The 21413-nt window shown below is 42.4% G+C and overlaps 1 protein-coding gene across 1 annotated transcript; it reads left to right on the top strand.

The window, feature by feature from the left end:
* The first annotated feature begins 668 nt into the window (after positions 1 to 668).
* alox5ap (arachidonate 5-lipoxygenase-activating protein) lies at positions 669 to 20145 on the top strand. The gene is made up of 5 exons (XM_072264291.1): positions 669 to 883; positions 1174 to 1255; positions 13607 to 13677; positions 17859 to 17940; positions 19822 to 20145. Exons 1-5 carry the CDS (start codon positions 814 to 816, stop codon positions 19982 to 19984), a joined length of 468 nt encoding a protein of 155 aa, XP_072120392.1. The 5' UTR covers positions 669 to 813; the 3' UTR covers positions 19985 to 20145.
* Positions 20146 to 21413: the final 1268 nt, after the last annotated feature.

Below are 21413 nucleotides of genomic sequence, written 5' to 3'. Positions count from 1 at the left end.
TGTCCTAGCCCAAGTCTGTGTTCTTGTCCCAGCTCCTAGTCTGCATCCAGTCACGTCCCTAACTCAGCTCTCTAGTCAAGTCCTGTTCCTAGTACCTCGGTGTCTGTGTCTTGCATTTGGGTCCCACCCAGCACCCCCATATGACAGTTACAGACAACAAAGTACTTTTTAAGTAGAGTCTCTGTAGAAACACAGAAAATACAACAGCATTGTGTGCACTACAAGCTCTCACCCCTCCACTCATTGCATTGTCTAATTTTTTCCATTGATTGAGGGACAAATTATCACTGAGATTCCAGGGATAATCCCCACTCTTCGTTTTAGGAATATCTTGCATTCACGTGAGGACAAAGGGCCAAATCTTTTTCATCTTCTGTCAAAAACGTTGCAGTAATCCCATTAAACGGCACCGAAGTTAAGATTCCGCAGTTTGGCTTCACCAGGTAACCCAGCCCAGGTAGAGAGCTAAATACAAGAGACTCTGCAGGTGCTGGAGATCTGGAGTAACACACACAGCCTCCTAAATACTATATAACAGATGAGATGCAAATGTGGGTCTCACGCAGATGGGCAAAAGGGCCAGTTTCTATGCTTCACATGCACAGCTCTACGACTCTATGAATAAATTAAGCCGCACCACTAAAACCGCACCCTTCCTCAAACTACAACCGACCCGCATTTTCTCTTTTCCGCCGCAGGCAGTACTACAGTGATATTGGAAGCTGAGATACAATTAGCAAACAACCTCGACTACTTCTCTGTAAATTTTAATACTCCCTTGTACAGAGACACAGATACCATTCTGTCGTTAGAATGGATATTGAATTTCTGGACAATGTGATCTTTCTGGGTGCTGTCACCGTGCTCAGCGCTCTTCAGAACGGTAAGGAAACGACCAGGAGCTAGTAAGCGGATCGACATCAGTTATTGCCGGTCAGGTAGAATCTGTGGAGGCGAATGAACAGTCGACGTTTCGGCTGAGAGGAAGGGTTCCTATCCGAAACGTCGACTCTATTTCTCGCCTCCGATGCCGCCTCACTCGCTGAATTCCTCTAGCTTTGCGGGTTGCTCCAGATTTAAACACCCGCAGTCTCTTTTGCCTGTCTGTTGAAGTTATTGCCGTCGCGTGTGTTGGTGTCTTTTAGTAAGAACTGTTCGTACTCTCCGTTTCAGTCTTCTTCGCGTACACGGTGCAGAACGAATCCGTTCATCCGCGCACTTCAAACACAGCTTTCGATCGGGTTAAAGTGGCAAAGTAAGTAACGACATGGCGTTCGTATAGGTCAAGGAAATACGTATTGTAATATAGATGGTTCACCAACCTTCGCTTGCCTTTATCTTTACTTACAGTCAACAGAGCATTGCATTAAATATGATTAATTCTTTAATTAAGAATAAACAGCTCGATTGATAGAAATTGGTTTGAAGTTTTTGAAACCAACGCGTCTCCCAGTGTCTTTCATCACCGACCGGTCATCAAAAGGAAGTGCGTTCAATAATAAATGGCGGATAGAAACGAAATATTGTGGATGCAGGAAACGTGAGATAAACGCAGATCATGTAAATTAAAAATGCTAAAACACGAAACAGGTTGAGCAGTGGAAAGTGTAACAGTTAATGTTTAGGATGGAGGTCCTCGAGTTTATGACTGCATCTGAATTTCCCTAACTTTTGAGGAAAAGTTAATTTAACAATGGTTTCTGCTCCAGCCTAACTGATTCAGTTAATGCCTAACACGAGAAAATCTGCAGATGCTGGAAATTCAAGCAACACACACAAAATGCTGGTGGAACGCAGCAGGCCAGGCAGCATCTATAGGAAGAAGTACAGTCGACATTTCGGGCCAAGACCCTTCCTCAGGACTAACTGAAAGAAGAGATGGTAACAGATTTGAAAGTGGGAGGGGGAGATCCGAAATGATAGGAGAAGACAGGTGATTGGCAAAAGGGATACAAGGCTGGAGAAGGGAGAGGATCATGGGATGGGAGGCCTTGGAGGAAAGAAAGGGGGAGGGGAGCACCAGTGGAAGATGCAGAGCAGGCAAGGAGTTATTGTGAGAGGGAAAGAGAGGGAAAATAATGCCTAAGTAGCCTTATTCGGGATCATAGAAATGGGATGATAAGGTAGACTTAAGATACAAATCATCCGTAATATAACTGAATGATTGAACAGGCATGAGATGCTGCAGAACCCAACCCTGATCCCACATTTCTGACTTTTTAAATATAAGTTAGTGCATAAAAATACGTGTAAGTCAAGTGACTGATTTGGTGGAGTAGTGCGCACAGTGCCCTGTTATTAGAGGCTCATGGGCGCCAGGTCAGCTGAGGGCGATGGAGTTGGGGGTTCAGTCCCAGCATCCTCTGAAGTCCTCCCGTTTCCTCCTACAGTCCAAATATCTTAATTGGCCATTGTAAATTGTCCCTTAATTAGGCTACGGTTAAATCAGGGTTGCTGGGCTGTACAGCCTTTTGCCTATTCCGCACGGTAACTTAACGTAAAAAATATCATCTTATGTCCCAATTACAAACAAGATAAACGATGCTGGAAATCCAAGCAACACACCCAAAATGCTGGAGGAACTCAGCAGGCCAGGCAGCACCTATGGAAAAAAAGTACAGTCCACGTTTCAGGCCAAGATCCTTCAGCAGGACTGGAGAAAAAAAGATGAGGAGTGAAGAGTTAGAGGTGGGGGGGCAGTGCAGAGAGGGGATGGAGAAACACGAGGTGACAGGTGAAACGGGGAGAGGGTTGAAGTAAAGAGTTGGGTAATTGATTGGTGAAAGGGGTACAGGACTGGAGAAGGGGGAATCCAATAGTAGAGGACAGAAGGCCGTGGAAGAAAGGAAAGAGGGAGGAGCACCAGAGGGAGACAATGGGCAGGTAAAGAGATAAGATGAGAGAGGGAAAAGGGGATGGGGAATAGAGAAGGGGGGCAGGGCTTCCAGGTGACACCTGCGAGTCTGATGGGGTCACCTATTGTATCTGGCCTCTTGTATATTGTTGAGACCTGATGTAGATTGGGAGACCACTTCGCCGAGCACCTACACTCCGTCAGCCAGAAAAAGCAGGATCTCCCAGTGGCCACCTATTTTAACTCCACTTCCCATTCCCATTCCAATATATCCATCCATGGCCTCCTCTACTGTGGCAATGAGACCATGGAGGAGCAACGACTTGTATTCCATCTGGGTACCTCCAATCAATCTGATGGCATGAACATTGATTTCTCAAACTTCCAGTAATGCCCTCCACCTTCTCTATTCCCCATCCCCTTTTTCCTCTCTCACCTTATCTCCTTACCTGCCAGTCACCTCCCTCTGGTTCTCCTCCCCCTTTTTCTTTCTGCCATGGCCTTCTGTCCTCTCCTATTAGATTCCCCTTTCTCCAGTCCTGTACCTCTTTCACCAATCAATTACCCAACTTTTTACTTCCCAGCTCTTGGTTTCACCTATCACTTCGTGTTCCTCCCTCCCTTCCCCCCACCTTCTAATCCTGACTCCTCATCCTTTTTTCTCCACTCCTGCTGAAGGGTCTTAGGCCGAAGTGTTGACTGTTTACTCTTTTCCATTGATGCTGCCTGGCCTGCTAACTTCCTCCAGCATTTTGTGTGTGTTCTTCTGATGCCTCATTTCCTCTTCCACTAAAATGCAGATTAGGCGTATTCCTGGGTCCGTGGGGCTAAGGTTCCTTGACATATTTAAGAGTAGTATCGAGGCAGAATGAACAAATTGTTTTATTATTAAATAATATTTAATCATTGCCACTATTTGTGAATAATCTGATTTTAAATTACTGAAAGTAATACACTTATAGAATAATTTGCTTGTGATATTGAGATGGCTTCTGAAGAAATTTAGATAAAGTGGCATTCCTTGTTGCCCTGTCTATTAAATGTACTAAATTAATTTTAATTTGAAGATCTATAAATGGATGAAACTTTAGTGGAAAATTGTGATCATTATCACTCCTGCTTTAACTAGTGACACTTAGTTAAACATAAACATTTTCAAACTGATGTCAAGCTCTGATTTTGTGCTGGGTGCAATTTGCATTTGAACTTCCACAAGCACTTCTGTGCAAATTGTAGCTCAGCCTAATGGGAATCCATTATGTTCAAAGGTGTTAAACATCATTTGTCTATGTCTTTTATTTAATATTGTAACATTCCCTTCATGCTTACCAACAGAACTGCTCTATAACAGATGCCATAGCATCTGCCATGCACCTGGCCCTGACACACCTAGAAAACAAGGTCATTTCTGTCAGATCACTGTTTCTGGATTTCAGTTCAGCATTCAACACTATTGTCCCACAGACCGTGGAGCACAAATTTCCTAGTCCACAGTGCAGCTGCGTGTTGGACTTCCTAACTGACAGACCTCAGACAGACAGGTTGCACAAGCACCACCCTCTCCCCGTCGTCCTCAACACAGGTTCCCCACCGGGCTGTGTGCTGAGCCTTTTGCTGTGCGCTCTGCTCACATGTGACTGCGTGGCTAATCACCCAAGTAATCACGTTGTCAAGTCTGCCGATGACACAACAGTGGTGGGGCGAATGATGAGAGGAGATAGAAGACTTCGAGGCCTGTGGCCAGGCTAATGAGCTCTTCCTCAATGTCAATAAGACAAATGAGATGGTTATCAATTTAGAAGAACTCTCACCACTCATACCCCTCTTTACATTGGTGCAGATCTTGCACAAACTCTCATGGTCCCAGAACACACCCTATACAAGCAAGAAAGTTCAACAATGCCTCTAATTTCTGAGGAGGCTGAAGAGAACTGGACTTTGCACATCCATACTTACGACCCTTCTGCAGATGTGCAGCAGATAGCATCCTAACATACTGCATCACTGCACGGTATGGAAACTGCATTGCAGTGAACAGGAAGGCTCTACAATGAGTATCAAAACTGCACAACCCATCAGTGGCACCACTCTAGCCATCACCAAGGACATGGATACAGAAAGTGCTGGAAAAATGCCAGCAATATCATGGAGTATCCCACCACCACCACCAAACAGTTCATGGACTGTTTGTCTCACTCCCATCAGGGAGGAGGCCACATAGCATCTATGCCAGGACCACCTGACTCAAAAACAGTGAGCTCCCTCAAGCAGTAAGGCTGATCAACACCTCCACCCACTAACCCATCCAATCACACCCTCCACCACAGCTTTACCATTTCCTGTTAGAATCACCTTACGTACAGGCACTCCTTTGCCTAGCATCACTTTATGTACATATAATCAATCTATGTACATAAGCTATTTCATGCATTGATATTTATTGTGTTTTTTTAATTATTGTGTTCTTTATCTTATTGTAATTTTTTGTGCTGCATCCAATCCAGAGTAACAATTATTTCAACGTCCTTTACACTTGTGTACTGGAAATGACATTAAACAATCCTGAAATGATTACATAAGTAAGTTTTAACTACATAAGAAGTTACAAGAAAATAACATTAGAACACTTGCCCATTTTCTTCTATCGAGAGTCAACCAATTACAGAAACTTCCTCTTTTAAGGTTAGATTAAAGTAGTGCTTGTTTGGACAAAGAAATGTAAGGGTACCCTCCTTTTGGCAAAGTCGGTATTAGGAAAATAAGAGCAAGCAAGCAAAGTCATTGTTAGTTTAATGATGGTTAACAAACTTGCAGGTTTATCAGTACATGTGAAAACAAGCTAGAGATTCCCATGAAATATCACTTTGTTGAGAAGGTAAACTGGAAGGGCATTTGTATTCCTCGTTTCAACTAAACTGAGAGAAGAAGGACAATTACAGTAAGAATCCTGAGACAACGTAATCTTGGATGTTTTTATACAACACAAGTGTCTGGCACTTAATGTGGTCGTAATAGAAAAAGTGTTGAGATTGAGCAGAAGGAAAGCAGAGGTCTCAGGATGCAGCACAGTTCAAGAAAATGACACGGTAGAAACAACACTGCATGGCAGACCAGAACTGCAGGTTGTCGAGGTGGTAGGCGTGCGGTGTGTCGGCCTTCATTAGTCATGGAATTAAGTTCAAGAGTCACAAGGTAATATAACATTTTGGTTAGACCACACTTGAAGTATTGTGCTCATTTCAGGTTGCCTCATTATTGGAAGGAGGTTGAAGCTTTAGAGAGAGCACAGAGGAGATTTACCAGGATACTGCCTGGATTGGGGAATGTTATCTTCTGAGGAAAGGGTGAATGAGCTAGCCTTTTCTCTTTGGAGGGAAGGAAGGTGAGAAGAATCTTGATAGAGGTGTATAAGATAAGAGGCATAGATAGAGTGTCCACACTGAGCCTTTTCCCCAGGGTGGCTATGGTTAATATGAGAGGGCATATTTTTAAGGTGGGTGGAGGAATGTTTAGGGGAGATGTCAGGGGTCTGTTTTTACACAGACAGTGTGAAGTGCATGGAAGGCACTGCCAGCGATTGTGGTACAGGTGGATGTGTTTGGGGCATTTAAGTGGCTCTTAGATAGGCATGTGGATGGAAGAATAATGAAGAGCACTGTGGGAGTGAAGGGTTAGACTGATCTTAGAATAGCTTAAGAAGTCAGCACAATATTGTGGGCTGAAGGGTGTGTACTATTCTGTGTTCTGTGTGCGTTTTACACTATTTGGTATTGGTAGCATCTAAACACTGGACTCTGTGACAACAATGTCACAAAGCTGAATCACACAGCTGAATGGCATCCCAACATTTACCTGATGACAGTGTGTACCCACATACCAGCAGTATTCAGATTTATTTTTCATGTTTTGAATTTTTAGGTATAAGTGCCTGATATCTAAGTCTTGGAAATATCTACAGTGCAGTAGGTAATGCTTCTCAGAAGCAGAACAAGGGCAGGCAGTTTCAGAAAACGGATTTCCTCTTTAGCAATATGCGGCATAGGAAAGGGATATGCTCATTCCTTTAAATATTCAACAAATGAAATGCAATGTCCAGTTTATTTCATGTCACAGCAGAAATAAAAACCATCTGAAATCGCTCTTTTAGGTTTGTAACTACATAAACTGCTTTAATGATTCTGTTCTCTTGTGGTTTTGCCTCAAGACCTCTCTTTTTATGTACACAAAATACTCTAAAATACATCAGAAAATGAATTATTGCTGTTGAGTTAGTTATCTGTAGCAATGGTCGCAAAGATGGATAAATATCTTCTCACTTAATTGCTGCCCACACCTGCACCTTCAGACTTCTGCACACAGATAACTGGTTAGAGGGTGGAATTACCATCAATATTGACAGCACAGGACATTAGGTTAATGCTTCAGGTTTGATCTTCCTCCATTAGATTGAGCACAGCTGAAGTGTCTTTCTCTCAAGTCACCGAGCTTTCAAGTTCAGGATACATCTCATTTAAGGTACTGCCCTAGTTCCCTGTCAAATTCCATCGCCTGTTCACATCAATTTAACTCACCTGCTTCATTCTGCACCCCACCTTAATTTTAAGCACCCAAGTTACTTTATCATTGCTGTCATGTTACTACCTTTGCCTGAAAAATACAAGTTTTAAATAGAACTCACAAGTGATGTAGCACACTGTCTTGTTATTCATTCCCAGAGCACAGATATCAATAGCAAATTCAGCATGTCCTGCCCAGAGAGAGTGGTATTAGAGTTTAATCCAGTGTAGACTGAAGGTAATTCTTTGTAGTAGTTTCATAGAATTCTACAGCTGACAAATTCACAACAGAAGAAAGACAAACACATATGTGTGGTAGTTCAATCCCAAGCAAAAGAAAATCTGCTGGAAATCTAAGCAACACACACAAAATGCTGGAGGAACTCAGCAGGCCAAGCAGCATCTATGAAAAAGAGTAGAGCCAATGTTTCTGCTGAGACCCTACAGTAGGACTGGAGAGAAAAGGATGAGGAATCAGGGTTAGAAGGTGGGGAGAGGGGGAGAATGAAACACAAGGTGAGAGGTGAAATTGGAAGTGGGTAGCAGTGAAGTAAAGAGCCGGGAAGTTGACAGGTGAATGAGATAGGGGTTAGAGAAGGGGAAATTTGATAGGAAAGGACAGAAAGGCATGGAAGAAAGAAAAGGGGGAGGAGCACCAGAAGGAGGTGATGTGTAGGTTAGGAGATAAGGTGAGAGAGGGAAAAGGGAATGGGGAATGGTGAAGGGGGGCATTACCATAAGTTTGAGAAATTGATGTTCATGCCATCAGGTTGGAGGCTACCCAGACAGAATATAGCTGTTGTACCTCCAACCTGATGTGGCCTCATCGCGACAGTGGAGGAGGCCATTTACTGACATGACAGAATGGGAATGGGAAGAGGAATTAAAATGGGTGGCCACCGGGAGATCCCACTTCTTCTGGCGAACATATGTTTTGTCTTGAATCGTAGGTATGCCACAGCATGTTTCTGTTGTGTCATCCTTCCAGTCTTGAAGAAGGGTCTTGGCATGAAACATCAATTGTTTATTCACTTCCATAGATGCTGCCTGACCTACTGAGTTCCTCCAGCATTCTGTGTGTGTTGCTTTAGATTTCTAGCATCTGCAGAATTCCTCATGTTTATATTTCCTTCCAACTGGATTTTGAAGTAGTCCTTAATTTTGACTTAATTTAAGGTTCATTGCTGCTGCCCTTTGTTTTTTCTCAGTCAGATGTGTTGCTTTCCCAAAATGGTTTGTAACTTTCCAGCTCAAGTGGTTATTAAAATTGAATGTGAAACTAGAACTTTACTCTTAATTTCCCATTTCATTCTCAAATTTCCTACATTTTGTTTGTGTTCTAAAGACTGGATGAACTTTTCTATGCATCACTTATTCCAAATGACTAAACAAATAGAAACATAGAAAACCTACAGCACAATACAGGCCCTTCGGCCCACAATGCTGAGCCAAACATGTACTTACTTTTGAAATTACCTAGGGATACCGATAGCCCTCTATTTTTCTAAGCTCCATGTACCTACCTAGGAGTCTCTTAAAAGACCCTATCGTATCTGCCTCCAGCACAGTCGCCGGCAGTCCATTCCACGCACTCACCACTCTCTGCTTAAAAAAACTTATCCCTGACATCTCCTCTATACCTATGACAAGCACCTTAAAACTGTGCCCTCTTGTGATAGACATTTCAGCTCTGGGAAAAAGCCTCTGACTATCCACATGATCAATGCCTCTCATTGTCTTATACACCTCTATCAGGTCATCTCTCATCCTCTGTCACTCCAAGGAGAAAAGGCCAATTTCACTCAACCTATTCTCGTAAGGCATGCTCCGCAATCCAGAAACATCCTTGTAAATCTCTTCTTTCTATAGTTGCCATATCCTTCCTGCAGTGAGGTGACCAGAACTGAGCACAGTACTCCAAGTGGGGTCTGACCAGGGTCCAATATAGCTGTAACATGACCTCTTGGATCTTGAACTCAATCCCGTGGTTGATGAAGACCAATACATTGTATGCCTTCTTAACCACACAGTCAAATTGCGCAGCAGCTTTGAATGTCCTATGGACATGGACCACAAGATCCCTCTGATCCTCCACACTGCCAAGAGTCTTACTATTAATACTATATTCTGCCATCATATTTGACCTACCAAAATGAACCACCTCACACTTACCTGGGTTGAACTCCATCTGCCACTTCTCAGCCCAGTTTTCCATCCTATCGCTGTCCCGTTGTAATCTTTGACAGTCCTCCACACTATCCACAACACCCCCAACCTTTGTATCATCAGCAAATTTACTAACCCATCCCTCCACTTCCTCATCCAGGTCATTTATAAAAATCATGAAGAGAAGGGGTCCCAGAACAGATCCCTGAGGCACACCACTGGTCGCTGACCTCCATGCAGACTATGACCTGTATAACCACTCTTTGCATTCTGTGGCCAAGCCAGTTCTGGATCCACAAAGCAAGGTGCACTTGGATCCCATACTTTCTCAATAACCCTTGCATGGGGTACCTTATCAAGTGCCTTGCTGAAATCTATATACACTACATCGACTACTCTACCTTCATAAATGCTCAAGTCACCTTCAGTCACATCCTCAAAAAATTCGATCAGGCTCATAAGGCACGAACTGCCTTTGACAAAGCCATGCTTTAAATTCCTAATCATATTACGCTTCTCCAAATGTTCATAAATCCTGCCCCTCAAGATCTTCTCCATCAACTTACCAAACACTGAAGTAAGACTCACTGGTCTATAATTTCCTGGGCATTCTCTACTCCTTTTCTTGAATAAGGGAACAACATCTTCAACCCTCCAATCCTCCGGAACATCTCCCGTCCCCATTGATGATGCAAGGATCATTGCCAGAGGCTTAGCAATCTCCTCCCTTGCCTTTCACGTTAGCCTAGGGTATATCTCCTCCGGTCCCAGAGACTTATCCAACTTGATGCTTTCCAAAAGCTCCAGCACATCCTCTTTCTTATAGATTATATGCTCAAGCTTTTCAGTCCATTGTAAGTCATTCCTACAATTGCCAAAATCCTTTTCTGTAGTGAATACTGAAGCAAAGTATTCATTAAGTACCTCTGCTATCTCCTCTGGTTCCATACACAATTTTCCACTGTCACACTTGATTGGCCCTATTCTCTCACATTTTATCCTCTTGCTCTTCATGTTCTTGTAGGATGCCTTGGGGTTTTCCTTAATCCTGCTCACCAAGGCCTTCTCATGGCCCCTTCTGGCTCTCCTAATTTCATTCTTAAACTCCTTCCTGCTAGCCTTATAATTTTCTAGATCTCTATCATTACCTTTTTTTTTGAACCTTTTGTAAGCTTTCCTTTTCTTCTTGACTAGATTTTCAACAACCTTTGTGCACCATGGTTCCTATACCCTACCATCCTTTCCCTGTCTCATTGGAACGTACCTGTGTAGGACACCACACAAATATCCCCTGAACATTTGCCACATTTCTGCCGTACAGTTCCCTGAGATCATCTGTTTCCAGTTTATGCTTCGAAGTTCCCGCCTGATAGCTTCATATTTCCCCTTATTCCAATTAAACACTTTCCTAACTGTTCCTATCTCTCTCCAATGCTATGGTAAAAGAGTTAGAATTGTGATCACTATCTGCTAAATGCTCTCCCACTGAGAGACCTGACACCTGACCAGGTTCATTTCCCAATACCAGATGAAGTACAGCCTCTCCTCTTGTAGGCTTATCTACATATTGTGTCAGGAAACCTTTCTGAACACACCTAACAAACTCCACCCCATTTAAATGTTTTGAACCAATGATGATTCTAAGCAAGTAATTCCTGTAATTAGCACTCACTCCACAGAAGATGTCTCATCAGGAAGGCCTTAAAAATCTCTGCTTTTTTCTGGACAACACACCTAACCAGTTCCCCTCAACACCACCTTCCTCCGTCTGGTGGAACTGGTCTTCAGGCTCAACAATTTCCCTTTCAGCTCCTCCAGCTTTCTGCTGACCCAAGGTTTAGCCATGGGTACCTGCATGGGCCTCAGTTATGCCTGCCTTTTGGTTGGCTATATGAAACAATCCATGTTCCAAGCCTTCACTGGTAATGCCCCCCAACTCTTTTGCTCTACATTGACAACTGCATTGGTACTGCTCTATGCACCCAAGCTAGCTCATCAATTTCATCAACTTTGCCTCCAATTTCCACTTTGCCCTCAAATTCACTTGGTCCATCCCTGACACTTCCCTCCCCTATCTTGATCTCCCTGTCTCCATTTCTCCTTATCTACTGATACCTTCAATAAATCTACTGACTTTCACAGCTATCTTGATTATACCTCTTCCCACCCTGTCACATGTAAACGTGCTATTCTCTTTTCTCGGCTCCTCTGTCTCTGCCATATCTACTCTCAGGATGAGGTTTTCCATACCAGAACATCTGGAGTGACCTCCTTCGTTAAAGAATGGGGTTTCACTTCCTCTGCCATTGACGCTGCCCTCACCCGCACCTCCTCTATTTCCTTGACATCCACCATTACCCCATCCTCTCATTGCCATAACAGCGATAGAGTTCTCCTTACCTACCACATGGCACACCTCCATATCCAAGACATCATTCTGTGCAACTTCCACCATGTTCAATGGGATCCTACCACAAAGTGCCTCTTTCCCTCCCTTCCTCAGCTTTCCACAGAGGTCAGTCTTTCTGTGACACCCTTGTCCACGTGTCCATCCCCACTGATCTCCCTCCTGGCTCATATCCCTGTAAGCGAGACGAGTGGTACCCCTGCCCCTTCACCTTCTCCTTCATCACCATTCAGGATTCAAACAGTAAATCCAGGTGAGGCAATACTTCATCTGCAAGTCTGTCCAGTGTCAATAACTGCATCGGTGCTCCCAGTGCTGACTCTTCCACTTCGGAGATACGCAATATAGATTGGGGGATTGCTTTGTCGAGCACCTTCACTCGTCTGCCACAACAGGTAGGATTACCCAGTGACCACCCATTTTAATTCTACTTTTCTTTTCCATTGTGACATGTTGGTCCATTTCCTCCTCTACTGCCACAATGAGGCCACTCTCATCTTGGAGGAGCAACATCTCATGTTTCATCTGGACAGGCTTCAGCCTGACAGCATAAACACTGATTTCTCTAACTTTTGATAATTTCTCCATCCTCTCCCTTCTTTTTTTTCCATTCCTCATTCTGGCTCCCCTCTTACCACTTCCCTTCTCCTCATCTGTTCATCAACTCCCTCTTGTGCCTCTCCTCCTTTCCTTTCTCCCATGGTTCACTCTCCTTTCCTATCAGATTCTTTATTCGTTACCCTTTACCTTTTCTACCTATCACCTCCCAGTTTCTTACTTCATCTTTCCTCCCCTACCCACTCACCTGATTTCACCTGTCACCTGTCAGATCGTATGCTTCCACTCCCCCCAGTTTCTTATTCTGACTACTGCCCATCCTTTACCAGTCCTGATGAAAGACCTCGGCCGAAAATCTTGATTGTTTATTCCCCTCCATGATGCTGCCTGACCTGCTGAGTCAGAACATCTTGTGTTTGTAGAAAGAGTATCTTGTATTCTGGAGAAGTTATCAAGTTTTCAATAGAGAATGCATAAGCAGGGCAAGGATTCACCAGAAAATTGATAATGCATGATGATATAATTGAGAATTTTTGGAATTTGAAATTTATAGGGTAGCTGGAATTCCAGATTTCTTCCTGGTGGGGTATCTAGACAAAGAAGACATAATATTAAAATCAGAATCAGACTATTCATAAGAGTTAAGAAATATTTAGGCAAAAGAAGTTAGAAGTTCCACAAGGTAGTGCTTCCACAAAAAAAGTTAAGTGTTGGTTTAATGCATAGCTTTTTCCTTGGAAATGAAAGAGTGCAAAGAGGTTTGCATTGTCTGCTTCAGGAAGGTTGCATAACCCATACGTACATGATACATACATAATTACGCTCCCATGCTCATCCTTAACATGTTCAATGATAACTGCACAGCTATTCCCCTGCTAGCACAGTTCTGCTCTGAAATCAGTATGTCTTCTTTACAAAAAGGTAGGAAAAGAAATGGAAGTAGGTAGAGTTAAGCTACAGGTGGAGTTCACACTTCCTTTCATTGAATAGGAGAATTGGCTTTGCTTTCCGATCATTGGAAATAGTTCATGTTGGAGCTGATTCCATTTTCTGCTTTATTTTTAGCCATAACTGCATTGAAGTGTATCCCACATTTCTTGCTCTACTATGGACTGCTGGACTTCTTTGTAGTCAAGGTAAAGTACAAATGTATAATTTCAAACACTATCTGTTTAAAATGCACTTATAATTTATGAAAGGAAAAGCTTGCCTTGGTTATTTGGTTATTAATAAGACCATAAGACAAAGGAGCAGAAATCAGCCATTTGGCCCATCGAGTCTGCTCCACCATTTTATCATGAACTGATCCATTCTCCCATTTAGTCCCACTCCCCTGCCTTCTCACCATAACCTTTGATGCCCTGGCTACTCAGCTACCTATCAATCTCTGCCTTAAATACACCCAATGACTTGGCCTCCACTGCTGCCCATGGCAAAAAATTCCATAGATTCACCACCCTCTGACTAAAAGAATTTCTTCGCATTTCTGTTCTGAATGGGCGCCCTTCAATCCTTAAGTCATGCCCTCTCATACTAGACTCCCCCATCATGGGAAACAACTTTGCCACATCCACTCTGTCCATGCCTTTCAAAATTCGAAATGTTTCTATGAGGTCTCCCCTCGTTCTTCTAAACTCCAAGGAATACAGTCCAAGAGCGGACAAACGTTCCTTATATGCTAAACCTCTCATTCCCGGAATCATTCTAGTGAATCTTCTCTGTACCCTCTCCAACGTCAGCACATCCTTTCTTAAATAAGACCAAAACTGCCCACAGTACTCCAAGTGAGGTCTCACCAGCGCCTTATAGAGCCTCAACATCACATCCCTGCTCCTATACTCTATTCCTCTAGAAATGAATGCCAACATTGCATTCGCCTTCTTCACTACTAACTCAACCTGGAGGTTAACTTTAAGGGTATCCTGTATGAGGACTCCCAAGTCCCATTGCATCTCAGAACTTTGAATTCTTTCCCCATTTAAATAATAGTCTGCCCATTTATTTTTTCTGCCAAAGTGCATAACCATACACTTTCCAACATTGTACTTCATTTGCCACTTCTCTGCCCATTCTTCCAATCTATCCAAGTCTCTCTGCAGGCTCTCGGTTTCCTCAGCACTACCGGCCCCTCCACCTATCTTCGTATCGTCAGCAAACTTAGCCACAAAGCCATCTATTCCATAATCCAAATTGTTGATATACAATGCAAAAAGAAGCGGCCCCAACACTGACCCCTGTGGAACACCACTGGTAACCGGCAGCCAACCAGAATAGGATCCCTTTATTCCCACTCTCTGTTTCCTGCCAATCAGCCAACGCTCTATTCACATACGTAACTTTCCCAAAATTCCATGGGCTCTTATCTTGTTAAGTAGCCTCACGTGTGGCACCTTGTCAAAGGCCTTCTGAAAATCCAAATATACATCATCCACTGCCTCTCCCTTGTCTAGCCTACTGGTAATTTCGTCAAATGCATCACTATTAATATTTCTTCATGACCTCATGTTATATACTCAACATTTGAGGCTTTGGTTATCAAAATTCAAAGTAAAAGTATTATCAAAGTCACCATATACAACCCTGAGATTCACTTTCTCGTGAGCAATCACAGTAAATACAAGAAACACAATAGAATCAATGAAAGACCCAATAGAGTAGGCAATAAGCAATGTTCAGAAACAAACTATGTAAATACAAAAATAAAGAGAAAAAAGAAGGAATTATATTATAATATATAATTATAATAATAATAAATAAGCAAGAAATATGGAGAACATGAGATGAAGAATCCTTGACAGTGAGTCCAGTTCAGTGGGAACGGTTCAGTGATAGGGTGAGTGAAGTTGAGTGGAGCCTGATGGGTGAGAGGTAGTAACTGTTTCTGTACCTGGTGGTGGAGGTCCTGAGGCTCCTGTACAAACTCCCTGATAGCAGCAGTGAGAAGGGAGCATGGCCTGGAAGATGGAGGTCCTTGATTATGGATGTTGTTTTCCTATAAAGGCGCACCATGCAGATGTGCTCAATAGTTGGGAGGACTTTGCCCATGATACACAGGGCCATATCCATAACTTTTTGTAGGATTTTCTGTACAAGACCAATGGTGTTTCCATACCAGGCTGTGATACAACCAGTCAATATACTCTCCACCACAGATCTATAGAAGTTTTAGATGACATGCTGAATCCTCGTAAACTTCTAAGAAAGCCTTGCTTTCTTTATAATGGCACTTGCATGCTGGGCCCATGACAGATCCTCTGAAATAATAAGACTGGAATTTAAGGTTGCTGACCTCCACCTCTGATTTTCCAATGAGGACTGGCTTGTGGATCTCTGGTTTCCTCCTCCTGAAGTCGATAATCAGCTCTTTGGTCTTGCTGACATTAAGTGATAGGTTGTTGTTGTGGCACCAATTAATCATACCTTCAATCTCCCACCTATATGCTGATTCACTGCCACATTTGATTTATCTAATGATGGGCGGTCACCAGCAAACCTAAATATGCCATTGGTACTGTATGTAGCTCCATAGTCATAAGTATAAAGTGAGCTGAACAGAGGGCTAAGCACATAGCATTGTTGTGCACCTGTGCTGATGGAGATTGCAGAGCAGATGTTATTGCCAATCCAAACTGACTGACAAATGAGAACATTGAGGATCCAGTTACACAGGGAGGTATTGAGGCCTAGGTCTTGATTAGTTTTAAATTATTGAATTAGCATTGAATGCTGAGCTGTAGTCAATAAAGTGCATCCAGATGTGTGCATCTTTGCTGTCCAGACGTTCCAGGGTTGAGTGAAGAGTCAATGAAATGGCATCTTCTGTGGACCTGTTGTGACAAGAGGCAAACTGGAGAGGATTCAGGTCACTTCTTAGGTAGAAGTTGATATGTTTCATCACCAACCTCTCCAAATACTCCATCACAGTAGATGTAAGTGCTATTGGATGATAGTCATTAACTAGGACCACTATATCTATCTCTTTTGGACAATTTTCCTCACTACTGTTATAAAGTAAATTTATTATCAAAGTACATTTATGTCACCATATACAACTGTGAGTTTCATTTCCTTGTGGCATAGTCAATAAAACTATAATAGAATAATAACCACAATAGGATCAATGAAAGACCACCCAACTTGGGCATTCAACCAGTGTGCAAAAGCCAACAAACTGCAAATGCAAAAAAGGAAGAAATAATAATAATAAATAAGCAATAAATTTAAAGAACACAAGATGAAGAGTCCTTGAGTGTGAATCAAGAGCCTGACAGTTGAAGGGTAATAACTGTTCCTGAACCTGGTGTTGTGAGTCCTGAGGCTCTTGTACCTTCTACCTGCTGTCGGCAGTGAGAAGAGAGCATGTCTAGGGTGGCAGGGGTTCCTGATGATGGATGCTACTTTCCTACGATGGGGCTCCATGTAGTTGTGTTCAATAGTGGGGAGGGCTTTACCCATGATGGACTGGCTGTATCCACTACTTTGTGTAGGATTTTCTATTCAAGGGCATTGGTATTTCTATACCAGGCTGTGGTGCAACCAGTCAATATCCTCTCCACTGCACACCTGCAGAAATTTGTCAAAGTTTTAGATATCATGCTGAATCTTTGTAAGCTCCTGAGGAAGTAGTGGTGCTGCCATAGCAATGAAAAACTGTTGACCCTCTCCAGCTCTGATCCTCTGATGAGGACTGGCTCATGGACCAGGGGCTTCCTCCTCCTGAAGTCAACAATCAGTTCCTGGGTCTTGCTGACATTATGATAATCTGCCAGTACCATCTTGTCTCAGTCCCCTTGCAGTAATATCAGAAGGAGATGCCTCAAAGCCAAAATATTCTATATTTAATTCTACAAATGATGATGCTCATTCAAATAATTGACCAATCACAGTGGTATATTACTTTAAGTACCAACCTATCTTACGAGCCAGGTCAAAGGACTATAATGAGCCAATTCTAATCATATTCATTTATTATTGTCACATTACCAAGATACAGTCAAAAGTTTGTTTTGTATGCCTTAGGCTATTATAGCCCAAAACAAACTTTTTACAGGCCACTACATCTACTACAGATCTGCCTTGGAATAAAAATAAATTTAGTGATGATAAACGAGAAGTTCCTTTACGTCCCTTCTCCTCTTGGTTATCTTGCTGTAAATGTTATCTCTTGTTAGACTGCAATAGCTGAGAGCTATTGCAACTAAGCTCCCCATAGTTTGCAGAATTGGATATTTGATGTAGGCATGATATAATTATACTGAGAGCTTTATGGCTTGTTACCTTGCAATAAACAGCACTTTTGTGATTTTTGTTTTGTCAGCACCTGCTGCCTTTGCTGGATTGCTGTATTTGGTGGTGCGGCACAAATACTTTGTTGGCTATTTAGGGGAAAACTGTCAAAGGTAATTGATTCTCTGTTTCACAATAATCAAATTACAAATTTTCTAAAAATTATGGATTTTTGTGCTTATCATGCAACGGTTGAGATGTTGATGTGAGACAATGGAATGGGTTATCTCGTTCAAATTCAAGTTCATTCAACAAGACACATGTATACAGGTAAAAGAATCAACATTCCTCTGGCACCAAGGTGTAAAACACAGTACATATATCACATACAACACAAAATAATATTAACACAATGATATTAACAGATACGAAAGTATTCTGTAGATATACAAGTTGACATAAAGTGCATATATGACATATAGTTAAATACACAACAGGATACTGGCACTGTCATAAATAATGTGTACTCGGTGGTAGTAGGGAGTTCAGAAGTCTCACAGCCTGGAGGAGGAAGCTGTTACCCAGCCTAGCTGACCTTGTTCTTATACTGTGGTACCTTCTTCCCGATGGTGGGAGGTCAAAGAGACTGTGGATGGATGGGAGGGGTCCCTGACAATGCTGAGGGCTCTGCAAATGTAGCACTTCTGGTACATGTCCTGTATAGGGGGAGAGTGAGTTCATTAGCTCGTCATCAGGTTATATTGCTTGAATATCCAGTTCCAAAACAGGATTTTCTTTATTCCGCTCCAACTAGGAATTTCAAAAAGAAATTTTTATTTCATCACCAGCCAACCTGACATTGGCAAATTATGGTGGTCATGCTGTAAGGTACAGTAATGTCTATTCTCAGCGACAGGTAGTGTGTGAGTGCTGTGTCAGCACTTTGGACCTGTAGGTGACAGGGCAATTTAATTCCACTCTCAAGCAGCTTGGCCATGAAGACCATGGGGCAAGCGGTAAATCTGAATCACTCACTTTTCTGTAAGAAATGCACAGTGTCTCAATATACCTTCTGAAACAGCTTCTGTCTTGTTTTGCAACAACTTCCTCTTTAACCCAGCTGTCTCAAGGTCTAATGTCACTTCCACATCAGTAGACTGAAAATTGTGGTTTTCTCCCCTTTAAAAAATATTGCATTTCTTGTGCAATTGGTTGATGTAAATGTCCATTTTTTCAGCTAGATTTTGAAATGTCCAATATCACATTTCAATTACTGTGGTAATTCTGTTTGATATATTTAACTCACAAATTAAATCAATGTACCAGGAGAAACGGGACAAAAGAGGTGTTCAATCTGATTTAGTCAGCTAATTGTTAGAATAGTATGGAAAGGTGAGTGGGTCTGGGTTAAATTTGCCTTTTCTAAGGTAATTTAGAAAAATACAAGGAATTGTTAGGTTCCTAGTTAATGAGGAATTACTAAGCCTTGAGAAAGTTAATTATGCAAATTTCCCACAGGATTTCTAATGGGAATTCTACAGTTTTGATGCCAGTATCAAAACTATTGTCCTATGCTATTTTCCAAAAAAATTCATTGAAGCTATTGGCACTTAAAAAAAAAGCTGTGATTTCCGGGAGAAGGCCAAGGCATTTATTCTACAACAATGTGAACTTCCTGAAGGAGAAGCTTGAGGACTAATAAAGCTTGATGGAGATTATTTTATGAATGCGTGCTCATGGTAGTGAATTTTATTCCATGAAAAGCACAGCTGAAAAAATTTTAGGTAGCTGCCTCCAACTTTTCAGATCCACCAGGCAAGACTCAGCAACGTGAGGTGAACATTTATCAATCAGTCAAATGCTCATCGTTGTTCAAGTACGACTTTAGGCTGCAGGGTACAATGCCAGCATGTCAGGGGCTGCCTGCTTATGATGTACTTAATAAAAATGGCCCTGCAATTTTATTTGTGGGTTGTGATTTACACAAGCACATTCAATATGTTCTATTTTGACAATGTATTTTTAATTCTTTTACATTTCACTTATTTTTGCAGCCTCCCTGGTTTCTTTTTTGGAAAACGTTTAATGGCATTCCTCTTCATCATGTCAACTGCTGGAATTGTCAACTACACAACAAACTACTTCTTTGGGATCAACTTTCTGTTTTACATGCAAACAGTCACAAAGGCCTCTGCTGCATTGCTTCTCATTCCTTAATCAAATAAGGGCTATTGTCAGCATGATCATTTAATGAAACAAACCATTTACAGTTCTGTCAAATTATAATCAACTGCAACTGTATCTTTGTGGTTATCTGCAGCATTTTATCTTCATTTTATTTCTGTTATGTTGTGCAAATAAAATTGACTACAATTAAATTACTGCTAGAGGATTGAGTATGTACACTGAGGCATAAAACGTGATACAATCTATGTCAAATTTGTATTATAGCCACAGGGCAATAGTGTAGAGATTATTTCAATGGTGCTATCTGTAGTTTTAGAGACATCTTCATAGAGTGGCTTCTCATTGTACAAAATGGTTCAGTGCTAACATCAACTGGAGCCCCTAATGGTGAGTAGTTTTGGTTGTAAACAAACTTGAGTTTCTCAGCTCCTGTGGTGCTGGTGTGATCGGGCAGATGGGGCTCGTCAGACGTGGTTGGCAGATCATCCAGAAGGAAAACTCTGACCTCCAACCTTCGCTGCCTTGTGGCTGTAACCACTCATGGGGAAGGCTTCGGGAGTAAACCCCATGGGGAAATCTGGAGCTGGAGCCCCTGCGGCAGCCCTACATTGAATTCAATGTTGACTGGCAACTCCTTTGGTTTCTGCCGTTCCTTTGGGTTCATCAGATGCTTGGAGGAGGGAAGCTTGCTAAATGGGTAACAGCGTGTTCTCCATATTGTACTGCCCAGGCTTGCGTATCTAGACAGCTAGGATGCAATATCCATGTTCAACTCTGACCGACAGAGGCCTCAGAGGACTGATGTTGGTGTGAACCTCTTATGACCCAACTTCTCGAAAGTCTGGAACAAGAGGTAAAACGGTGCAAGCAAGGCATGTGGTGAGCAATGTGTGTACGTGTACAATTGCAGCTTTGCTGCTGTTGTTGGGGGGTCTGACAACTAATACTTGCCAGGATATCCTGCAATATTCGTCACCAAATCTTCCTAAACTGGATGGTACAGCAGCAGAAAACAGGAAATCCAAGCAGTCAAACTTTCTGCCAGATCTAAACTTAGAACATAGAACATAGACACAGTACAGGCTCTTCGGCCCACAATGTTGTGCTGACCCTTAAACCCTGCCTTCCCCCACCTTAAATTCCTCCATATACCTGTCTAGTAGTCTCTTAAACTTCACTAGTGTGTCTGCCTCCACCACTGACTCAGGCAGTGCATTCCACGCACCAACCACTCTCTGAGTAAAAAACCTTCCTCTAATATCCCCCTTGAACTTCCCACCCCTTACCTTAAAGCCATGTCCCCTTGTATTGAGCAGTGGTGCCCCGGGGAAGAGGTGCTGGCTATCCACTCTATCTATTCCTCTTAATATCTTGTATACCTCTATCATGTCTCCTCTCATCTTCCTTCTCTCCAAAGCGTAAAGCCCTAGCTCCCTTAATCTCTGATCAAAATGCATAC

This window comes from Mobula birostris, chromosome 7 (assembly GCF_030028105.1).
Source record: "Mobula birostris isolate sMobBir1 chromosome 7, sMobBir1.hap1, whole genome shotgun sequence".
Taxonomy (NCBI): domain Eukaryota; kingdom Metazoa; phylum Chordata; class Chondrichthyes; order Myliobatiformes; family Myliobatidae; genus Mobula; species Mobula birostris.
Note: the sequence above shows the minus strand (reverse complement) of the source record. Positions and strands in the feature narration are given on the sequence as shown.

What these genes read in the sequence shown, in the direction of transcription:
- alox5ap (XM_072264291.1), top strand. Translation starts at nt 814, where the DNA reads ATGGATATTGAATTTCTGGACAATGTGATCTTTCTGGGTGCTGTCACC. An exon ending in GCTCAGCGCTCTTCAGAACG is followed by an intron (nt 884 to 1,173) that starts GTAAGGAAACGA and finishes TCTCCGTTTCAG; the next exon opens with TCTTCTTCGCGTACACGGTG. An exon ending in TGGACTTCTTTGTAGTCAAG is followed by an intron (nt 13,678 to 17,858) that starts GTAAAGTACAAA and finishes TTGTTTTGTCAG; the next exon opens with CACCTGCTGCCTTTGCTGGA.